Here is a 23,061-nt window from a genome sequence, read left to right as displayed (position 1 = left end):
CTCATGTCACTGCAGATCAGCAGATTGTGTTGCTTGCAGTTTGACTCGACTTATAAGCGAGTACAGACGGTGCAAGTATCTCTTTTAGCTCCTTCACCTATCTCCTTGATCATATCCGATCACCGAAATCATAATGTTTTGTGTTTTTAACCATGTTATAATTTAATCAAACCATATTCAACATAAAATAGAATTGGACATTAGCGGTCCTTTATATCGTTACAGAAAATCAGTATCTTAACCAAATAAAAGTCGTCGTGTCGTCGCAATTCCTGCAAAATAGCCAATGAATGCCAAGCCAAAACGATAAACTAAACGCTTCGATTCCCAGTGAATGGTAATATATCCAAATAGGCATTGTCACTCAGGCGCACATTTTGGTACCATAATAATATGAACGTATCCTTTATCAGTTGTATTACGTTCTCAAATCGATATATAATCATACCGATGAAAGAAATAGTCAAACATAACAGTGTTCATTTGTTGCTGTTTTTTTGTGTGAACGGTTAAAATTTAATATGCACAACCTAAAATTCCCCTTAATATTGTGTTGGCATAACCAATTATTATGTCTGTGGAGATTCTTGCAGAGATAGGCATCTGGTGTGAGACTGACTGACTGCGAGAGACCCAATTGTCAAGAACGTGAATTAGATCAGCATAGCATTTAACTTCATATCGTCATTATCAAGACTGCCTGAATTGTTTTCTTAGAATTATCAAGGTCTGGGGACCTTGATGGCCAGGTAAAGTTCTCAGTGTTTTATAAAGTTTCCACTCTTCTGTCATCCTACCAGCATCGGATGGGCAATTGTCCTCTTGACAGGATAATCCCCCTCCCACAGGGGCTCGTATCATTGCTTAAAATTGTCCTGTCATACATGTACTATATAACATCTACAAGGAAGGACGCTTCTCTCCTAGCTCGCGCGTCCTCTTTAAGAATAAACGCTGATATTTCAAGCTACGCTTTGAGCAGCTTAATAAAGTTGGTACCGATATTTAGCTCAGGCATTAGACTGTGTATCCCTATCAAAAGTTTGACTTAATATCGTACCTTTAAAAAATGCCAAATCATTTTCCCACGGTACCGCTTGACATGGCCCTGATCGCGCCCGATAAATATGCAAGAACAAAGCGCTGAATGGAATAATATCCTCTCATTAGTTAAAAGAAAATGACGTTCAGTGAACTTATTTTCAGTTGGCCAATGAGAAGTTAGTATTCCATTCAAGGCGTTGTTAAGCTCGGGCTGCCCTATAGCCTAATGGATTTCAATTGTAATCAACGCAATGAATATAAAACTGCCATTAGTGAGTGATATAATCAAGTCTTCTGGCTGAATATATTGCTGCTGGTCTACGATCAAACATATAATGCTTTCAGCCACATCCATATCTCTACAGATATGCTCCTATTATTAAACAACGCTAACCTGAACATACGCAAACTGTGCAATATAGCTCGTGCTTAATCAGACAACCTGAAAATGTTGCACGACGGATGTCTCAGATTGAGACAGTTTTTATTGTAGTTCCTTGCAGTAATCATGACCGAATTTTACGGTAATCCATTGTCAAACTATTTTTATATTTCTGTTCATGGACCACTGAAGATTATGTCGTCTTTTAAAATGCAAGCCTGACATTTGACTGTAAAGAAGGATAAAACATCGAAAATGTTTCCATACAAATAGGAAGCAACGTCAGTAGTCTTTCACGCAAATTAAAGTCTCTGCGCAATTTTCAGATTTACATTGTCTTGGCATGAATGCGGCACTAATGCCCTTGAAATGAGCCATCTTTGATTTTTTTAAAAGTACAGAATTCACGAATAAGAAAACACGAATACATGAATATTCTAGAAAAGGTAAGGGCTTAAAATGGATGTCAGTGTAAATGAAGTGGATAGCAAACATATGAATTATATTTTAGGAATGAACTCTTCGGCTAAATGCATTTAAAAAATGTTTTGAGAGATAATGACTCCATTCTACTGTTTACAACAGGTGCGCGGTAACAAGCGTCAGAAGAAAACCTAGTATTGTTAGTACAACATTTATATTGTTAAAATAGACCCCCCCCCCATAAAACCAACCATGAACACCATTCCTTTAGTATACATTTAGATAAAAAGTGGTTGAAGAAAGTTCTGAATATTTAAAGTATATATACATGAAGATATATTCGCTTTTTTTTTTGGTGGGTTCTCTCTCCTTTTTGATCTTCTCAGACCATTTAGGGAGGCCCTCCTGCCCTGCATGTTATGGGTTGCTATTTTTGTATGTTTTGCTATTGTGTTATTGATTTATGGTTATTTTTATTTTTTAATTTTTTTTTCATTCATTATTTTTTAATGTATTCATCTTTGCTAAACCAGGTTTCGATTTCCATTCTTTTTTCCTCCTCTTGTTTTTGTCTTCTTTTTTCTTTATTTTGTTTTTCGTCATTTCTCTGAGCGCTTTTCGTACTTACGGGCTTGTTGTTCGTTGCTCTTCTTCAGTAGTTTTTGTTTTCCTTTCTTCTTCCAAATTTCTTTGTTTTGTAATTGTATTTTCTATTTGAAGCGATTTTATCTTTTCCCTTTCTTCTTCCTGTGTATCTTGCTGCCTGTTTCTTAATTGTATTTTCTATCTGTAGTGCTTCTATCTTTTTCCTTTCTTCTTCCTCTCTTAATCTCCTAGTTAATGGATGTTCCTGTGTATCTTGTTGCCTAAGTTTCTTAATTGTATTTTCTATTTGTAGTGCATCTATCTTGTTCTTTTCTTCTTCCTCTCTTAATCTCCTCCAATATGGATGTTCATGTGGATCTAAGTTTCCTTGCTGCGGTGACTTTGTGCTTTTTGTTATTTCTGATATTTGAGGTACTTGAGTTTTCTGGATTTCTTGTAATTGGAAGGTTGTGATTTCTTCTTGCAATGAATCTTCTCTTAAACTCTTTATATAAGTGTGTTCATCTTGCAGTTGTTTTGCAGTTTCTGTACATTGCTGAACAGACATGGTTTGTTGTTGCTGTTGTGATCTTATTGGTCTATTGTCTTTTCCTTGTAAGCTTTGCAAGGTTTGTTGTTGTTGTTGTTGGTTCTTAATTTCCAATTGCTGTTGAGTCCTTTGTTGTTGTTGTTCTCTGGTTTCAATAACTTGTTGGCTTGGTGTGTCTTTTTGTTGTTGACTTATTTCTTCTTGTATCTGAACTAGTTGTTTCTCTTGTTGTTGCTTCTTAGCATCTATTGTCGTCTGTGCGTCTTTATTTCCTGCTTGTATCTGTATTTGTTGTTGTTGTTGCTGTTGTTTATATTCTTGTTGTCTATTTTCTACTTGAAACTGGGCTCGAGTCTGTTGGTATTGTTGTTGAATTTTCTGCCCTTGTTTTGTGTTTGTAGTTTCTTTCTGTAGTGACTTTTTTCTTTCCTGTTGCTCTATATTTCCTTGCTGCTGTTGAGGATGTATTTGATCTATCCTTCGTTTTTTAGCTGCTTGTATAGGTACTATCTGTTCTTGTTGGTTGTTTTCTACCTGTACTTGTTGCTGTTGCTGTTGTTGCTGTAGCTGCTTATAATGTTCTTGTCCGTTCCCATCTTGTGATATTTGTTGTTGTTGGGGCTGCATCTCTTCTGTCGCTATTTGTCTGCTGGATGTGATTGTTGTTGTTGTTGTTGTCATTGTTGGTACTCTTTCTTCTTGATTTTGAAGTCATTTAAATGGTGTGTGACCTATTTTTCCACATCTATTGCATGTACGATCATATATGCATCCTTTGTACCAGGACTTGGCAAGGAAACCGAACATGTAGAAAGCTCTCTTGATCTTCTTCATATCGCTTTTTTTTATTTCTAGTATTCGTGTTCCGTCTAGTATTGTTGTTGTCTCTATAGTTCTGTTTCGTGCTGAGATTACTGAAATATGAAATTTTTCCTCAAACCTTTTTACTATTTCGTCTAGTGGAATTTCAAGTGGGATATCGGTCACATGTAGTTCTCCTGTTCGTTTTTTTATTTCTCTTAGCAGGGGTGCTGGTTCTTTTACTGTCACTTTTTCTTTCCCAATAATCATCTCTCCATATGGCAAAATCGGTGTTTTCCCTTTCGGTCTTATGATGTAACCTTTGTATCCGTTAGGGTTTATGGAGTACACTCTGTTTATACATTCTGGATGTGCCATCTTCATTGCTATCATTACCGAAGTAATACTAGGTATTTTGTCCCTTTGTATGTGCCTCATATCTATCTCTTGTGTACCTGCTCTATATGTGCATTGCAGGTAGCTTCTTTCATGCGTATCTATCCTTTTCAGCTTAAAGAATTTCTCTAGTTGTTTCACTTCTCTTCTGGTCGCCATATTGCCTCGTGTTTCACGTGCTCTGGTTTGGCTTGCTTGACTTTGACTTTCCATGTTATTTTTCCTTTATATTTGTATATTTGATATAAGTTGAATCTTACCCTTGTTGAGATTTGGATTCTGTAGTGGACAGTAAAAATAGTCCTGTCAGGGGGTCCAGTACTTCTAAACTGTTTGCTTTGTCCTTGCCATTTTAGACGATAAAACAACAGACTGTACTTCTCAAGGGCAAGACGATAATTCGCTAGCTAAGGTTCAAACAATTAACCCAACATTACATTGGCGGATCAGATATTTCAGAGCTTCGGGCCTATGAATTCCACTGGATGCCAGTGGTAACCCAGCTCATCCAATCAAAATCAAGTTTTTCAAATTTGAACATTGTTCCTCCACGATCGCGACAGGAGGTGCAAACAACTGGAATTAACTCCTAAATGAACGACTTTCCACAGCCAATTCATTTTTGTACAACTTTATCAGTTCCCTCAGTTACACATGTAATGATGCCCCAGTGCTAGACATCACTATAAACTGCCACATTGCAGACATCGTAGCGATATGACTGAAAAAATTGTTAAAGTTACGTTAAAATCCAAAATCACGTCACATCACACCTGTACTAGCTTCTTTATGGTATGTAGTAAGGCTTTCGATATTAAACTTACGAAGTATCTTTCTGAGGTCAGTTGCTTCTACCATTTTCGACAGCTGTACCATGCACCGCTTGTATGTTATTGGTTAGTTGAGATTACACACTAAAGGAGGTATTCATGAAATTCAGTAGATGTCGCTTATGCAAAGCACTGAAATATCTAATCGATCAGTCCAAGGTATTGAAAAGTTAACATATCGGAACCTTGGCCAGCGAAGATGACTCGAAGAAGGCATTGTATTTTAATAGAGCGCTAACATTTACCACAGTGGTAAACTATCTTCGCGAATGCGGTGGTCTCCTTTTACGTAAACATTCCGGCGAGTGGTCCCTTTTTAGATAAACTTCTGGCGAGTGCCGTGGTCCCCTCTTATTTAATCCTTCTGGGAAGTGCAGTGGTCCCCTCTTATGTAAACATTCTGGGGAGCAACATCTGTCAGGCATTAAAACTACATGACAAAGTACCTCTCCTCTTAGGAAACAATCTTTTCCCGTGCAGAAATAGTGGGGCAATCGCAACCGAGGGGAGGGGGGAAAAAGTTAACAACCTTCTCACCATTTTTGTATTGTTTTTAGTATTCACCAAGTTTTATATCTCTCGCAATTGGTGTTTTAGTGACTTTTGACGTCTAGTATGGACACCTTGGGGTATGGTCAGGATAAGTTCACGGGATGGGTGTCTGTCTCGTTCTGTGCCAGCAGAGGAACAATCTAATTACAATTACGCATAACAAAGTGGATTCTGAGGTCAAAAACTATAGTCACGTCATCATATAACTTTCATATATTTTTTAATTCTGATGAAGTAAATCATATCCAGGGAGTGTGCCAACACAAACGATATTAGCATATCCTTCTTAATCTTACCTGTTTTGACCCCTGTCTCTTCAAATACTTCTCTCACAGCAGTACTTTCTGAAACGAAATAAGTGGTTGAATGGGTGAAACTATACATTAAGTGGCAAAACTCTCATATCAGCCACTCCCAGAGACCGATGGTAGGACCAAAAAGCTACGATCTACGACCTTCGGCGAAAAGCTCTTCTGTTCAGTGAGTACTAAGTACAAGTAGTATTCTTATTCTTATTACGAAAATGCAACCCATTTTATGTTATTCGCTCCAGAATGTCTATTTGTGAATATGCAAAACGCTTGTTATAAAGGGTAACGGCTGACAATCATTTAAGTCCAAATTTCAGTAATATATTGATGTATACCGTATATATTGGCTTATAAGTCAAGCACAACTGCAAACTGCGCCGGCAGATTAGAGTATGTTGTTGTTTTACTGACTACTCCAAACTGACTACATAGTCCCAGCTTTGCCAGCGCATCTGGCTCCGTGTAGTTTATTGCTGGAATCAACTTATAAGCGAATACATACGGGATTTAATGAAAAGGCCATGTTATGTCTGAGTTTTTGTACAGATATTACAATGTTATAAAATATGAAACAATCAAATGTTTATATGACAAACCACTTTTCCTCTTTTCAAACTGCGTAACATAGACAATTAAAATGAACGTTTCTGTAAATCTGACATCATGACGCCTAAAATAACATTGGATTGGGGAACAGCCATAAAATATGTACGCATACAGTTGCACTGTTCAAACAAAATCCACCCTCCCTTTGCACAGCGTACACTTGTGTAACCCCCGCGTACGTACGGATGTGCGCACACACCCTTTTTTCAACAATAGTTGGGACAATCGAACTTTGAAAGACGACGTTTAATGCATTCATTAAAAATAAGCAGTTTTAAGTTTTAACGCTATGTAACGAAACTAAAAAGAATGATTTTTAATACTTGAAAACGAAAGTGAGGAAGTATTAACATCAATTATTAAATGTACCTCTCACTGTACACAAAAACGTAATAACGGAACTTATGTATATTGACCCCCTGATGATGCAGAACGAATGTAGTTATTAAGTCATATCCTCCCCCCTCCCTAGGTATATGCTTTTGTCAAACCCCCTCCCACCCCTTCCATGCGTACGTAATTTATGGACGTCCCATTAATAAAATGCACGTGTTTACAAACAGAAAAATATACAAATCGTATGTGCGCTATTTTATAAGTTTGTGACACAAAGCCCTGCGGCAATGATTAATAATGAAAGGTAATTGTTGGCATTGCACTGTTGTTGTTTTTAGTAAGTCAGAAGACTTCGTGGTAAAAGGTAATTAGGACGGCAACATTGGTTATCTGTCAAAAGGGCAATTTTGGGTCTATGGACTGGAATGAGGATTATCAAATCGATGAAACTTTCACTGCACCTGTCACTTTCATGCATCAAACAAGAATATTTAACAACACGAAGCCTTATGACACCACCGTGTATTTCTTACTTACCGGACATACAAGTATTTATGTGAGCCTCTTGTAAAAGCAGCCACATTCAACTTATAGCAACGGTTTGAACGTTGAAACTGATAATACCCTGGTAATAACTGCCTGTCTAATGTAAGAATCAGACCTGGTAAAAAAGTGAAATTAGACTAACAATACCCTGGTAATAACTGCTTGTCTCTGTTAGAGTCAAATACGGTAAAGACTGAAATTACACTAACAATACCCTGGTAATAACTGCTTGTCTCTGTTAGAGTCAAATACGGTAAAGACTGAAATTACACTAACAATACCCTGGTAATAACTGTCTACTTTAAGAGTCAGACCTGGTAAAAAGACTGAAATTACACTAACAATACCCTGGTAATAACTGTCTACTTTAAGAGTCAGACCTGGTAAAAAGACTGAAATTACACTAACAATACCCTGATAATAACTGTCTACTTTAAGAGTCAGACCTGGTAAAAAGACTGAAATTACACTAACAATACCCTGGTAATAACTGTCTACTTTAAGAGTCAGACCTGGTAAAAAGACTGAAATTACACTAACAATACCCTGGTAATAACTGTCTACTTTAAGAGTCAGACCTGGTAAAAAGACTGAAATTACACTAACAATACCCTGATAATAACTGTCTACTTTAAGAGTCAGACCTGGTAAAAAGACTGAAATTACACTAACAATACCCTGGTAATAACTGTCTACTTTAAGAGTCAGACCTGGTAAAAAGACTGAAATTACACTAACAATACCCTGGTAATAACTGTCTACTTTAAGAGTCAGACCTGGTAAAAAGACTGAAATTACACTAACAATACCCTGGTAATAACTGTCTACTTTAAGAGTCAGACCTGGTAAAAAGACTGAAATTACACTAACAATACCCTGATAATAACTGTCTACTTTAAGAGTCAGACCTGGTAAAAAGACTGAAATTACACTAACAATACCCTGGTAATAACTGCATGTCTACTGTAAGAGTCAGGCCTGGTAAAAGAATGCAAGTACACTAACAATTCTCTGGTAATAACTGCCTGTCGACTGTGGGAGTCTGACCTGGTAAAGGACTGAAAATACACTGACGATACAGGGGTTATAAACTGAAAATATTAGCACCGAAATCGTACTGGAAAAATAATTTGTACAAGTCACAGTCAAGCACCACCACCACCCCGACACACACACACACACACACACACAATAAATATAGATATTTTGCTAACTCTTGCTGGTAACAGTTGAGTACACAAAAAAATGGCACAGCAATGCCTTTTTAAACGCCGATTTTCAGGCTTTCAGCAGCCATTGAGAGAACATTTGAGTGTTACTCTCTGATTATACATACATACATACATACATATATATATATATATATATATATATATATATATATATATATATATATATATATATATATATATATATATATACACACACACACACATAATACATGGCAAAAGAACGGTTCCCGCGATACGATCATTATTCTTTATTTTCTTCCTTGTTAAAATGTATATGTGTTATTCATGTTCAATCTTAACGTTTTGAATTGAAGGTTTTTAAATTAAAAAACTTTACTGTGCTCTTTTAAAGATAGCCAGAGGTTATAGAAACTAAAGCAACAAGAATAATGGCAGACCAGCCCGGAGATACGAAAGTTTAACCTGACATGCTAAGGTCCGAGACATATATGCCAGACTGGGCCAATATCCCACTGATTTAGTCGTTTATTATATTACACCAGTACTAACCTTAGATCTTTAATCCAGTCGACTTTATAAATCACTCGTAGGTAAGGAATGGCATGCGTGGTGTCAGGGAACGGGCAAATTTCTCAGTATGCCCAAACGACAACTCAGTTACTTAGATAAGGCTAAGTCATGATATAAGTGAGGATAAACTGTACACATATTTACCAAATATGAAACTTATCTAAATCTGACTTAAGGAAACACTTCATAGCTGTGAATGATTTAAATAAATAAAATCACATGATAGTGCTATACAAACAGGGCGATTCTCTCCGCGTTCGTTTCCTTTCAGTTTTTAGCATGCCATTGTTGATCAGGAGATCAAAGACTCTGCTTTTAGGAATTCATTCCATGTTGTCCTTGGCTTATTAAATCATCTGTACTAATTGCACGTGAAAAGTCCGCTTGTGGGGTTCCATAGTTTTGACTTTCCTTCCCTCTTTGATGTCCAACCCTTTTCTTGGGAAAGAGATAATGATCGTAAATTTATCATCATCAAAACTTCATCACTTCACACCATCGTACATGGAAGCCCGATAGCAGACAGAATTGTCGCCGACACTCACGCCTATACTGTCGACATGCCAGTACACAAACGTCTATATTTGAACAGACGACAGGGCTTGACACCATTAAACCGTAATTTTTCATTCCATTAGCACCATAACAGACTTTGTAATCAAAAGCCCACGTTGATCATATGGCTTACCTGATTAAACAACTGCCTAAATGATATTATGTTTAAGCCACTTGGTTTCCACCTTGTTGGACGAGGCTTGATTCCATGTACAGGCATACACAAGAGTCGTTGTTGTTGTTTTGGGTTTAACGCCATTTTTCTGCGTATGATTAGACATGGCGGCCAGTACAACCGGTGGAGAAAGAACCCGGGAAGAACAACCGACCCACAAAAAACTACTGTCATGCTTTTTCACATACCCATATTGGCCAAGTCCGAGATTCGAACCCACGCAGACAGACGTGAGATGGCGGTTATAGGTAAAGACGAACGGTTTAGACCACTCGGCCACCTGCCAACCCTAACAAGTCCGTCTCAGTAAAGCAGTTAATTGTTTTCCGTAAGTTTGGCAAGTTTTCAGTAAGGTGAAAGAAAATATCATAAACTGCTTTTGTAACGCTGGAAAACGTAATCAAAAGTTCGGTATTCGAAAAATGCAGTGACAATAAACATTATGTTCAACTGGAAAGTTTGTGAAGTACGCGTAGACTTTATTGACAGTTGCACAGACTTTAGTTACAAACCCAATGCAGCTCAATGGCTTGTTGCTGTCTCTCAACTTGACGTAATCCTTTTAAATTTCTTTTTCCATTTCACATGACGACGGCAATCGTATATCCAGCCACGAGTAATACTCAAGTTGACAAGTGATGTCCCATAAACTTAATTGTGTCCCTTCCAGCTTTTATTCAGAGGAATCTGATTATTCATTTTTATTCTTCTTTGTTGCTTATTAACACCTTTTAAGAGGCTTATTTTCCCTTTCGTCTCAAACATGCATCTTGCTGTACGAAATTTGAATTTTTTTTCTTCTATATTCCACAGTTTGATCACGCAGTCACTTCGCATGAACAAATAGATGCAGTTTAAAGCATGTGAGGTGCTGCTGTAAAGTTAGTCTGGTTCCCTGACTAATTTCACTAATTATAATATGAATCCCGGATTCAAATCAAACACAGATGAACAAAGTTTCTGCATTGATCATTTTACCGTAGCTTTTGCTATTATGCCTTAAGTCCGTATTTTAATGGTAATTTTCGTAAAACATTTATACTGAATAAAAATCGCACCTTTTATGGTAATGAAGGCACGAAATTCCTTCATACGTATATGACGATTTGCCAAAGATAACGACACTCGTCACTCTGAACTTGGTGGCTCTAATGGAAACATGGGCGGCCGTTTCCGTCCTATGATTACGAATTACATCCGAGGTATTTTTCTCGACTTGACGGGAAAACCCGAGGATGGTATGATTACAGTAGAAACGCGTCCTGATTATATTGTCTCGAAGGCCTTGGATTTTGATTATTTAACGTAGCTATAACAAATTTTCAGTCATATCGCTACGATGTCTGCAGTATGTCAGTTTATAGTGATTTGTAGCACTGGGGCATCATGCCGCGGGCATGTAACATGATGTCCCACTCCAGTCACATTATCCTGACACCAAGCCGACCAGTCCTAACACTCGCCTCTTAATGCTGAGCGACAAGCGAAGCAGCTGTTAGTACCATTTTTATAAGTCCTGGTATGACCCGGCCGGGGATCGAACCAATGACATCCCGCATCCGAGGCGGACGCTCTAACTACTTGGCCATTGGAACGGTCTTCGAAGGCCTTGAACAATGCCTCTACAGGATTAAGAAGTAATAGTTTATTTTGGGGGTTTCTTTTCTTCAAAACTTTATTAAAAAACTTATTGTCTTGCTTATTGTCCCGCAAGTAGGTACCAACGTTTATCCACCCAATGATATAATAGTTATTGGTTATTATTTTTGTTCGGCACTTCTTCAGTCAGGCAAAGAGCACTTTTTAGCATTAAAGCATTTAAAAAACTAAGCAAGTTAAATCCAGAGAGCAACACCATGATCTCATAGTCTCACTGAAAAAGTCTTTTTATTAAACATGTCATTTTACAAATACTGCAGTATAGTTTCGAACTGCAGTATAGTTTCCCGAACCTTTCACAGTAACACCCTCTCCCCCAGGTATTGCCCTATACATCAGTGGCTTTTGAACGGAATACAACTGATTCAATTAAAAGACAGAAAGCTTACTATTTTGCACTATCATTAGCAAACGGAACAATCACTTCCACAAATCATGCAAAACGGGCTTACGAGAATCTACTCTTGCTAGGTTAAAAGTGGCGCATTTTCCGGTGGGTTTAGGCACGGACTGTTTTGATACGTAACATGCCATCGAACTCGTCTTTGCCGTCTTCCTGCCGGCAACAACGGCGGATTATCTTCTATTGACAAGTCCTTTAATGTTTTCCAGGGTGTTTTGAACAATCCCATGGCATCATTCAAATGTAATAGACTTTCTTTTAAGCGATGGTAGCACAAGAAAAATAAAATTAGTGAAACGTAAACAACCAGCCCAGCTGGTTTTTGTATGACCTCTCAATATCCACTTTATGCAGATGTTAAAAACTGCTGAGAGTGACAAGTATACCACTTAGTTCTTTGCATTTGCAACAAGCACAATGGAGAGAATATGCACATACCTATGTTTTACCTTCTTGCACTGCGGCTGAAGTTTCTTTGAATATTGTACTTCTGGAAATTGTACATGATCTGAGCACACTGCGAACCACAAGGACAGTTCATATGTGTTAAAAAAAATAGGCCCGAATTAGTCTAAAGTAGACTATCTTTAGCAGTTATTAAAATACGGAAAGTGAATTCTGCCAGATCAGACAATAGGAGCTTCTGAAAGTGCAATGAATAACCAAACATATAAAATGTGAAAAAGAGGTTATCGGCTAGCTTTTTTGTGTAGGAGTATATCTGTAAACTCTATAACCTGTTTTCAATCATACACCACAATAAAGGGAATTAAAGGTTGTTTTTTTAACAATAAATAAGATATGAATGGTCTCTTTCAAACAGTCATTATAAGCAGGCAGGAAAACCGAGGAAATTCCTTTTCTTTACAAATCTAACCTATGCATAATACGGAACTACCAACACCACTGACGTTGGAACCACGTGACTCAAACTACCATTCTGAATGAGCGAAGTCGTATCTGAATGGTAACTCGATACTGACGGAAAAGCTGATTATTCGCTGGTGTAGCACTGTTATTCGAAATAGCGACACATGGTAATATTGTACTATTCCACGTGGATACACAGACTGGCATTCATCGGTTTTTTGATAGAGAAATGCAAGCTGGACAGATTGCCAAAAGGCCCATTTAACCAACTGCAATTCAAGAGCTGCGTGCGATAAATAGAAGATATTTATAGCACATTGTACACGTGCTACACTATATTGATGCCAAAGCGTGCCCTTTTAATGTACTCTGTGTGAACAGGCAATGCATAAACCTTAAGGTCAAAGTCCGACTGATTTGCAAGATTTTCGTGCATAGGTGAAAGTCTGGCGGCGATGTCACTATAACTGTACAATTTTTGCATTAGCTTGTTTCTGGTACTCCTGCTAATATCAATATTACTCTCTGGAAGTGGTAGTAATTTTGAGTTCTAAACTTTTACACGCTTAAACCTAGTTATTCTTGACAGAAAAAGAGTTAAGTAATTTCTCAATTCTTTGAAGGGTAAAGGATGAAAAATCACTTTTTAGTTTTAAAATTTAACACACAGAAACCAATTAATCTAGAAGAAAAAAGAGTTTAGTAATTCCTTGATTCTACCGAAATCATCGACCTTTCCAGTGAGATAGGGTAAGGCTCCTGTATTGTATTTTAATCATGCATGTCTGCTGAATATTCTTTTAAAAAAAACAAAAACAAAAAACAAAATAACAAACAAAAACGGACAAAACAAAACATTGTTACCAAGCAAAAATAGTTACTGAAATATCTAAATTCGAAGAATTTTTTAAATGTTTACTGAAACTGGAACCTGTATTGCCTATGTATACTTTATGTCGTCGGGTATTGTTGTTTATGATGGAGGTAATTTTTCAGGACATGATATGCTATACATTGCGGCCAGTATATCAGGCGGAGGAAGAATACGATAAAAGCCCGAGAGGGCCACCAACCCAAGGAAAGCTACAGGCAAGTTTTCTCACATGCCCACGTTGGAAGAGATACACTCCATACCACACATATCCATTCAGAATGTGCCTAGAAAGCAACAAAACGTATACCATGCATAGCCATTCGGAAAGTGCTTAAAAAAAGCAATAAACTTTATGCTACATTTAGATAATCATGCACAAACTGTATGCATCCTTTAATTTAAGCCATACTCATCTTCCCATGTAAATCGCGCACTGTATTTCTCTATCTTTTGTTTATTAACAAATAGCACTTACAGATTTATACCCTGTAATATGTTTTCTTTTCTTTTTATTGCCCGTGTTACGAGGGTATGCTCTTAAAATAAGTTACAGAAAAGAGTGAAGACAATAAGCTAGTTACATTTAGCAAAAAAAAATTTTCTCCATAGAATACAAAGTGAAAATCGAGAAAAAAGAACGTATGGTATTGCGAATGAAATTCAAACATAATCAAAGAATTAAAGACACAAGTCCAAGTAATAAAAAGTCCTGAAAAAACTCAGTTCAAGTCCCAATGATATCCGAAATTGAAAGCAATGATGTGTCTGTTATGGCCTGCGAGGTACTGATGTGTCCATAGTCTCTTGTTGAATCACATAAATAATATTTCAGGTTTGAAATCAGTATAAATTTCAATAAATGTTATCATCCAAGAATTGTATCAGAGTATTTCTGTATTTCCAGAGAAAATTATCACTTGAATTCAATAATTTGAAGAAAATAAAATTCAGCCCAAACTGGTCACAACATAATACAACTTAAGTGCTAGATTGTAAAGCATGACTGGTAAAATCGTTACAGTCACAAGATAATATAGATCTCCGCTTGACCTCAGGTCACTTTAACATTTTCTAAAAACAACCATTACCTAATGGAAAATAACCTTCTAGAATGATCTAATGAGCCTTGTTTACTTACAACACAGTGGCCTATAAAATTCACTTTGGAATCTCCAAAACCCTGACACTAAATTAGCATGTTTACCTGAATAATAATACGGTTAATATGCTTATATACATTGAGAATGATGAAGCTATTATTAGTTGTTTACATAAATTAAATTTTAAAAAAGTCAATCAGGTCAAGCAGATATGAACTCAATGCTGGACAAGGTCAAGTCCAGCAAAGAATGTTACATTACAATAACATATAATGAAATTTAAATAACAATTTAAACAAACAAACAATTAAATTAAATACACACAACACTTCCCCTCATAAAGATAAAGAAAGATGTACGCAAAAAAGCTTTCTTTTTACAATCAGACAAATACACATGTGGTAATAACATATGATGAAATCTTATGAATGACAAAAAGTATGCATGAAATAATATATTTCTAGACATGTCAAAGTGCATCTGCTATGATATGATCTTTTCACTTGATGTGCCTGATGTCAATATTATATTCCTGCAACAACATACTCTACCTTAATAATCTCTGATTTTTGTTTTTCCTCTTGCCGATGAAAGTAAGGGGTGGGGGTGGTGATCACTAAACACAATAAGCGGAGAAGGAGCTAAATTAATGTAAACTTCAAAGCGCTGAAATACCAATATCAAAGCCAAGCATTCCTTCTCAATTGTGGAATAATGTTTCTGGTGCTTATTTAATTTCTTAGAAAAATAGCATACTGGATGATCGGCACCATTTTCATCTTCTTGAATCAATACTGCTGTAACCCCAACATCACTTGCATCAACATAGTTTAAATGATTGGCTGAAATTTGGAGCTGTAAGAACTGGTGCACTCCTAAGTATGGCCTTTAACTTATCAAAAGCCTCCTGACATTTTTCAGTCCAATGAAACTTGGTATTTCTTGCTCAATAAATTTGTTAGGGGTTCAGCAGTAATGGAAAAATTGGAACAAAATGTCCGATAATATCCAGCCATACCCAATAATCGCATCAGTTGCTTTTTACAAGCAGGCACTCAGAATTCAGAGATAGCCTTGAAATTAGCATCTATAGGTTTAACTTGTCCATGTCCCACGATATATCCGAGAAATGTTACACAAGCACGGCAAAACTCTACTTTGGAATAATTAATTGTCAAACTTGCATCAGTGAGTCTGTCAAAGAATTTCCGAAATGTCACTAAATAATCTTTCCAGGTATCGTTCTAGACGATGACATCATCGATATAAGCATCACACTTATCTAGACCAGATGTAATCATATTCATTAAACTTTCAAAAGTACTTGGCGAACCTTTCATCCCAAACGACATCACTTTATATTGATAAAGTCCGTCTGGAGTCACGAATGCCGAAATTTCCTTTCCGTCAGTGGAATTTGCAAAAATCCTTTCTGAAGTCAAATTTGGTGACATACTTTGCATTTCCAATTTTATCAATACAGCCATTGATTCTTAGTAATGGAAATGAATCTGTTTAAGTCATACTGTATACCTTTCTATAATCAGTGCACATGCATTTGGTTTCGGAACAAGGATCCAAGGTGATCTCCAGCTCCTTTTAGTCGGTTCGATGAAATCATTTTCCAGCAAATACTGAAATTTCTTTTTTCAAGCATTCCTGTTTGAGAGGGTTCATCCTGTACGGGTGTTGTTTCACAGGTGTGGAATTACAATTTCAACGTCTTAACAGATTTTCTTCTTGTAAGAATATCTGGAAATAAGTGCTCATATTCAAGTAATAACTTGTTTAGTTAATTCTTTCATTCTTGTTGCAAATGTGAAAATTTCCGGTCCAGATTATTCATAATTTTGAATTCCGAAGATTTGTTACTCCAAAATCAGTAAAGTCCGACTGCATTCCTTCGCTTAAATCCTCATTGAGTGGGACAGGTACAACTAAATTAACTGCATGATTAACCTGGATATCTCTCTCAACATACTGGTAATCCTTTTTATTTATTTACATCCCAGGAGTACTATAATTTAACTCATTCATTTTCTTAACTTTGTATGGACCGTAATATCTAATCTGAAGAAAATTTTGATGAATGAGCACGAGAGACAGAACTCTATCAGCTGACTCAAAAGTTCTCTCCATTAGTTCTGTCGAACCATAATTCCACTTTTGACTTGAATTGCTGAATGCCTACTTCCTAAACAGCTTGCTGGAATATTCCAAACATAAAATTTGACGCTTGATCAGACTGTACATATTTGGGAAGGCCAAACTGGGTATATAAAATAACTTTATCAAATATTTTAGTTTTAATATTCCTAAAAGGATTTGCGTCTGGGAATCTTGTTGATGCACACACTATGGTTAAAATGTATTGCTTATCTTACTTGGTCTTATGTAAGGGACCAACACAATCTACCATTATTCTGCTCATTGGTTCGTCAAATGCAGGAATAAGCTGCAGATGAGCCTTTGGTATCTTCTTATAGGGTTTTCCTATCATTTGACAAGTATGACAAAATCTGCAGTATTTACAAACATCACTTTTAATTTCTGAACATTAGAAGTGATTCAAAATCTTCTAATAAGTTGTATTAATCCTTAAATGACCAACCAAAGTAGTTTCGTGGGCCAGACTAAGAATTTCCTGTCTGTACGATTTTGGAACTACAATCTGATAGTTCACTGACCATTCGTCACCAGCAGGTACCTCAGGTGTTCTCCATTTTCGCACGAGAATCCTACTTTTAATGAAATAACAAACAGGTATTTCTTTGCCTTTAGTTTCACTAGTGGCTCTTTGAAACAAACAAGAGAACCCAGTATCGTTTTCCTGTTCGACGACATGTGATTGTCGGTCGTCACCCTGATTATAATAAAGAGAATGATTAGTTAAAAGAGGATCACTGTGATCAATACCCCTTGATTGATCCAAACAAGGAGTGAAAGGAAAGTGATCTCATCAAAAACCTGACCAATATATGCGACATTTAAAGGAATTCTTTCCTGATCAAAATCGTTGTCATGAGCTTTATTTGTCATAGCTCTAGTAAAATGCACAAGCTGGGTATAAATCAGGTAATTCTTTTTCAATTGGATCGACTTTCTGATCAAAACAAGGCTTGTCAGTTAGAAGTGGATTAAATACAACCGTAACTCCAGCCAAGTCACTGCATATTAATAAACAAACGCCCTCAATGGGTAAAGAATATACTGTTACGACTGTCATGGGGCCCGAGACTAAGTCTGAGGACAAATTTACACAATGGAGAGAAACATTAACAAAGCCGCACTCTACTCCCTGAATACGAACACTTTCATTAAAGAAGACTTCTCAGTGAAAGGCAAAGTACCTGATAATAAAAGACTCTGAGAATCTCCAGCCTCCCTTAAACTTTTAATAGGGATGGGATTGGCTGAATCACTAATGAGTGATATAGAACCGTTCGAGGTGATTGGTTCATATTTCTCCAAAATAAAATCAGACCGGGATGTATTAGACCCAATAAATGTATTGCTTTCAATATATGACCGTGACCTTGACCTCTTAGAAATAAAAGCATTTTGAATATGTCTGTCTTGATTTTGATGCTTATTTTTCAATTTGTAGCAATCAGAAATAACGTGTCCTTTCTTCTTGCAATAGGTACACGTAGGAAGAGATAAGGACTTCTGATCAATTTTATCAGAAACTTGATTTGTCAAAGTTGTGCCACATTGAAATTTAGAAGGGCCCGTATTACGCTGAAATATTTTTTTTTTAACCAGAAGACTGCTGAGTGGAAGACTTGCTTAGAAAATAAACTTTATGAGCTAAGGAATACTCGTCAGCAGTACGAGCAGCATTTTCTAAAGTTTGGACCTTATGCTCATCAAGATAAGTCTTAATGTCACTATGGACACCGTTCTTGAACTCTTCAAGTAATACGAGTTGTCTTAGATTTTCGTAATCTTGACAACATTTTTTTGGCTAAGCACCACCAAAATAACTGCTCTTTTTCTCTTGCAAATTCGACACGAGTTTGTCCAGCTTCTTTTTTATAGTTGTCTATTTTTTGTCGATAAGCCTCAGGGACTAACTCATAATTCTTTAAGATGGCTTTCTTACCAACATCACAGTCAGCACTCTGTTGTACTGACAGGGAAGAATATATGTCTCGGGCTTTGCCAAAAAGTGCACTCTGTAATATAATCCAATGCTTCCTTGTCCATTTCGAATGTTCAGCAATTTTTTCAAAATGTGGAATATATCTGACTACTTCTTTTTATCTAAAAGAAGCCACTAACCTAATATTCTTGGTAACATCAAAACTTGAATATGTATGTAAAGTGGGGATGTGTTTTTCACTTGCCAGCTCTAATTCAGTTAATTTAACTTGAAATTCTCTTTCTTCCTTTTCTTCATGCATTTGCCTCTTTCTCCCTCACCGCTCCGGTGGCCTAGTGGTTAGAGCGTCCGCCTTCGATGCGGGTTCGGTCGAGTCATATCAAAGACGTAAAAAATGGTACTAACAGCTGCCTCACCTGGCGCTCAGCATTAAGAAATTAGTGTTAGGACTGGTCAGCCTGGTGTCAGGATAATGTGATTGGGTGGGACATTATGCTGCATGTCTGCGGAGTGATGCCCCAGTGCTAGACATATCAATAAACTGCCACACTGCAGACATCGTAGCGATAGGACTGAAAAACTGTTAAAGCTACGTTAAAATTCAGATCACACACGCACACACACTTTCTCCAATTGTATTTGCAATGTTTCTCTCTGTCTCCCCTTTCTCCAGCATTTGTTTTTCTTTTTTTCTCTTCTTCTGTAACTTTGTTTCACTCTCTCTTCTTTCTCCAACAGCATTTCCCTCTCTCTTTCCTCTTTATCTAATTGCATTTGTTTCTCCTCTTTATCTTCGGAAGTTCAAGCTTTCTTGACTCTATTCCATTTCGTAATTTAAGTTTAACTACTTTACTTTTATGTTAGAGTCTGATACAGACTTACTACTAAAAAACAAAGCACTTTTACCCAAAACATTCTTTTCCGCCAAATATTAGACCAAACTTTTATTTTATTTCTTGCTTCGTTAAAGAAGATTTTACATCATAAAGATACTATTTTCTGGCCAGCAGAAGCAGATCATCTTTTTTCAAACAGTCTAACTGCTCCGCTGCTCTTGGATAGGTTTTGAAATAAAGATCTCCACTTTTAATGACACTGTAAATAAGCTTGTTGATTTCACCAAAGATTTCAAAAATGTGAAATAATACTCCGGATTTTTAAAAGCAATTCAGAAACTAGGGAAATTTAAATTTCAAAAGCAAGGTTTTCCGAAACATTTTAGCAAAATTCGTATCCCAAGGACGAGCGCCCAATATTCTCTTACGAGTCTATGCTCTTAAAATAAGTAACAGAAAAGAGTGAAGACAACAAGCTTTGTAAAATTAACAAGTAATTTATTTTCCTAGAATAAAAGGTGAAAAATGAGAAAAAGTAACTTCGGTATTGCGAATTAAATAAAAAAAATAATCTAAGAATTAAAGACGCAAGTCCTAGTAATATAAAGTCTTGAATAAAACTCAGTTCAAGTCCCGATGCGATCCGAAAGTGAAGGTGATGACGTCTGTTATGGCCTGCGAAGGACTGATGTGTCCACAGTCTCTTGTTGAATCAAACAAATATTATTCCAGGTTTGAATTCAGTATAAATTCCAATGATGGTCTTTATCAAAGAGCACTTTTGTATTTCCAGAGAAAATAATCACTTGCAAGTGCTAGATGTTAAAGCACGACTAGTAAAATCCTCACAGTCACAAGATACTATAGTTCTCTGCTTGACCTCGGGTCACACTAGTATTTTCTAAAAACAACCATTACCTAATGGAAAATAAGCTTCTATAATGATCTAATGAACCTTGTTTGCTTACAACACAATAACCTATAAAATTCACTTTGGAATCTCCAAAACCCTGACCTAAATCAACATGTTTACCTGAATATTTCGATTAATAAGCTCATACATATAGAAAATAATGAAGCTATTATTAGTTGTTTACATAAATGAAATATAAAAAATATGTATCAAAGTCAAACAGGTAAAGCAGAAATGAACTCAGTGTAGGATAAGGTCAAGTCCAGCTAACAATGTTACATTACAATGACATGTAATGAAATTTAAAAAACAAATTGAAACAGACAAACAATTAAATGAAATATGCATAACACCTGAATCTTTCTTACGTGCATACACGTTCCACATAGAGTGATAAAATGTTAATAGATATAAAGAATGGGGAAACGCTTACTTTTCCTTTTGTCTTTGCGGACAGGTAATTAGTAGGAATGTATAAAGGCTTCAAAGTTTCAGAGTAATAGTCCCAACAATATATTTAACATTTATGTGAGGTTTTGTTCAACCTAAAATGGTGTGAAAAACGCTTTTAATATGAATATGTTCAGACAGAAGTGACAAAACATTACCTGAATTACATCTTGAGTACAGTTTGGATATAATAAGGAAAACGGTTTTTTTCAAAGACGCGAACCTTTAGACCAACCTTCATACTGTATGTTTAATTGAAGTTGAGGGTGTATTACTACTTCCCGCTAAAATATCACAATTAATTCAAATTAACGCCAAAACTTTGAAATAATTTCTCTTCAAAGCTCTCAACATGGATGCAACAAGTCTTAGGATAAGTCTAAGTGGCATTTAAATTAAAATTAATTATACAGATTTAAAGAGAATGTGGAAACTTTTTGTTCTTTCTCATCGGCAACAAATGTACCTTAATGTATCGTCTCTTTTTTTCATAAATAAAAAGTTTACCATCAATAAGTTTTTATTTATCTTCAAGACCCACAAGCATGTTCCACGTACTGTTATGATCATATATCATGGAATTCAAGGGCGTCCGCCTAGGATGCGGTAGGTCGTGGGTTCGATCCCCGGCCGAGTTCATACCAAAGATGTAAAAAAAAAAATGGTACTAACAGCTGCCTCGCTTGGCGCTTAGCGTTAAGAGGTTAGTGTTAGGACTGGTCGGCCCGGTGTCAGGATAATGTGACTGCGGCATGATGCCCCATTGCTAGACATCACTATAAACTGCCACACTGCAGACATCGTAGTGATATGACTGAAAAAATATTAAAGCTACGTTAAAAATTCAAATCACACACACTCAAGGGCGTCCGCAGAATTATTTTTTTAAGTTGGGCCGGGGGAGGGGGGCTAACATGAAGTGGTCAGCTGTTAAGTTTTATGAATGGAGGCCAAAACCAGTTTGGATGTGAAATCCTTATGTACGGGCGCCCGTGATGGAATTCATACAAATTTCGAAGATAAATCGTTTACAGATTTCGTCGGATTCGAGGGCTAATAGCCAATTTATCTCATTGTTCCAGGAGTGGTTGATGGGAAGTAACTCATATTTTTAAGTCTGTCGTGAAGAGTGATTATTTCCCCTGATTGGACCTACATGAGGGACCAGTTAAATCTTCTAAATATTTCATACACCATAAATCCATAAATAAAATGAGTTTTGTCCTATATTTTTGACACAGGGGCCATATTCTTATTAACAATTTGATAACTTGATATACCTAAAGAAAACGATAACCAATTTTGTACTTGTATCTATGTTTGTACACGGGTGCCGGGTGGCCTAGTGGTCTACAGCAGTCGCCTGTACCGATCACTACCATCGCACCTCTGACCACGTGGGTTCCATTCTCCGACACGTCCAATGTGGGTATGTGAAAAAGCTTGCCAATACCTTCCCATCGGTCAGTGGCCATTCCCGTGTTCTTCCTCCACCAGTTATACTGGCCGCCATGTATAGCCAGCCTATCGTGTGCTGACATATAATGACGTCAAAGCTACACCATTTGTTGACAGAAGAAAATAACGGAAGTATAAGAAAAATTCCAGACAACAGTCACCGGACGTTTTATATCAGACTATACAGTAACAAGAGATTATATACGCATTAACGAGATAACATGAAACTGAGTGTATTGCTTTAACAGTAAAAATGACACCATGAAACCCCGACAGAGGAGTCCCTAATTCTCCATTGACAGTCACTTATGTAACAGTCAAAATACAAATAGGTTCAATTTAGTCAGCAGAATTAACTCAATAGTGTGTCTACATAGGTTTTAGGTTGTCTCTCATTTAATGGAGACCCACCTTCCAATAGCGTCAAATGAGAAATACAGACTGGTGACTATGTTGATACATACGAGAATCTATGTTCATACAGACGAGAGTAAGTTGATACATATGAGAGTCTATATTCATACAGATGATAGTCTAT

The 23,061-nt window shown here is 36.7% G+C and overlaps 1 protein-coding gene across 9 annotated transcripts in view; it reads right to left on the bottom strand.

The window, feature by feature from the left end:
• The window catches only part of LOC149797921 (nucleoside diphosphate-linked moiety X motif 6-like), a 254,096-nt gene that overhangs the window by 172,934 nt on the left and 58,101 nt on the right, over positions 1 to 23,061 (bottom strand). For all 9 annotated transcript variants that reach the window (XM_089962968.1, XM_089962966.1, XM_089962971.1 and 6 more), the window contains exon 6: positions 5,860 to 5,907. In XM_089962968.1, coding sequence (XP_089819094.1) covers positions 5,860 to 5,907 — 48 coding nt within the window. The remainder of the gene's footprint in view (positions 1 to 5,859; positions 5,908 to 23,061) is intronic.

This window comes from Sinohyriopsis cumingii, chromosome 6 (assembly GCF_028554795.1).
Source record: "Sinohyriopsis cumingii isolate HCF-2022 chromosome 6, ASM2855479v2, whole genome shotgun sequence".
Taxonomy (NCBI): Eukaryota; Metazoa; Mollusca; class Bivalvia; order Unionida; family Unionidae; genus Sinohyriopsis; species Sinohyriopsis cumingii.
This window is presented reverse-complemented; position numbering and strand designations above follow the sequence as displayed.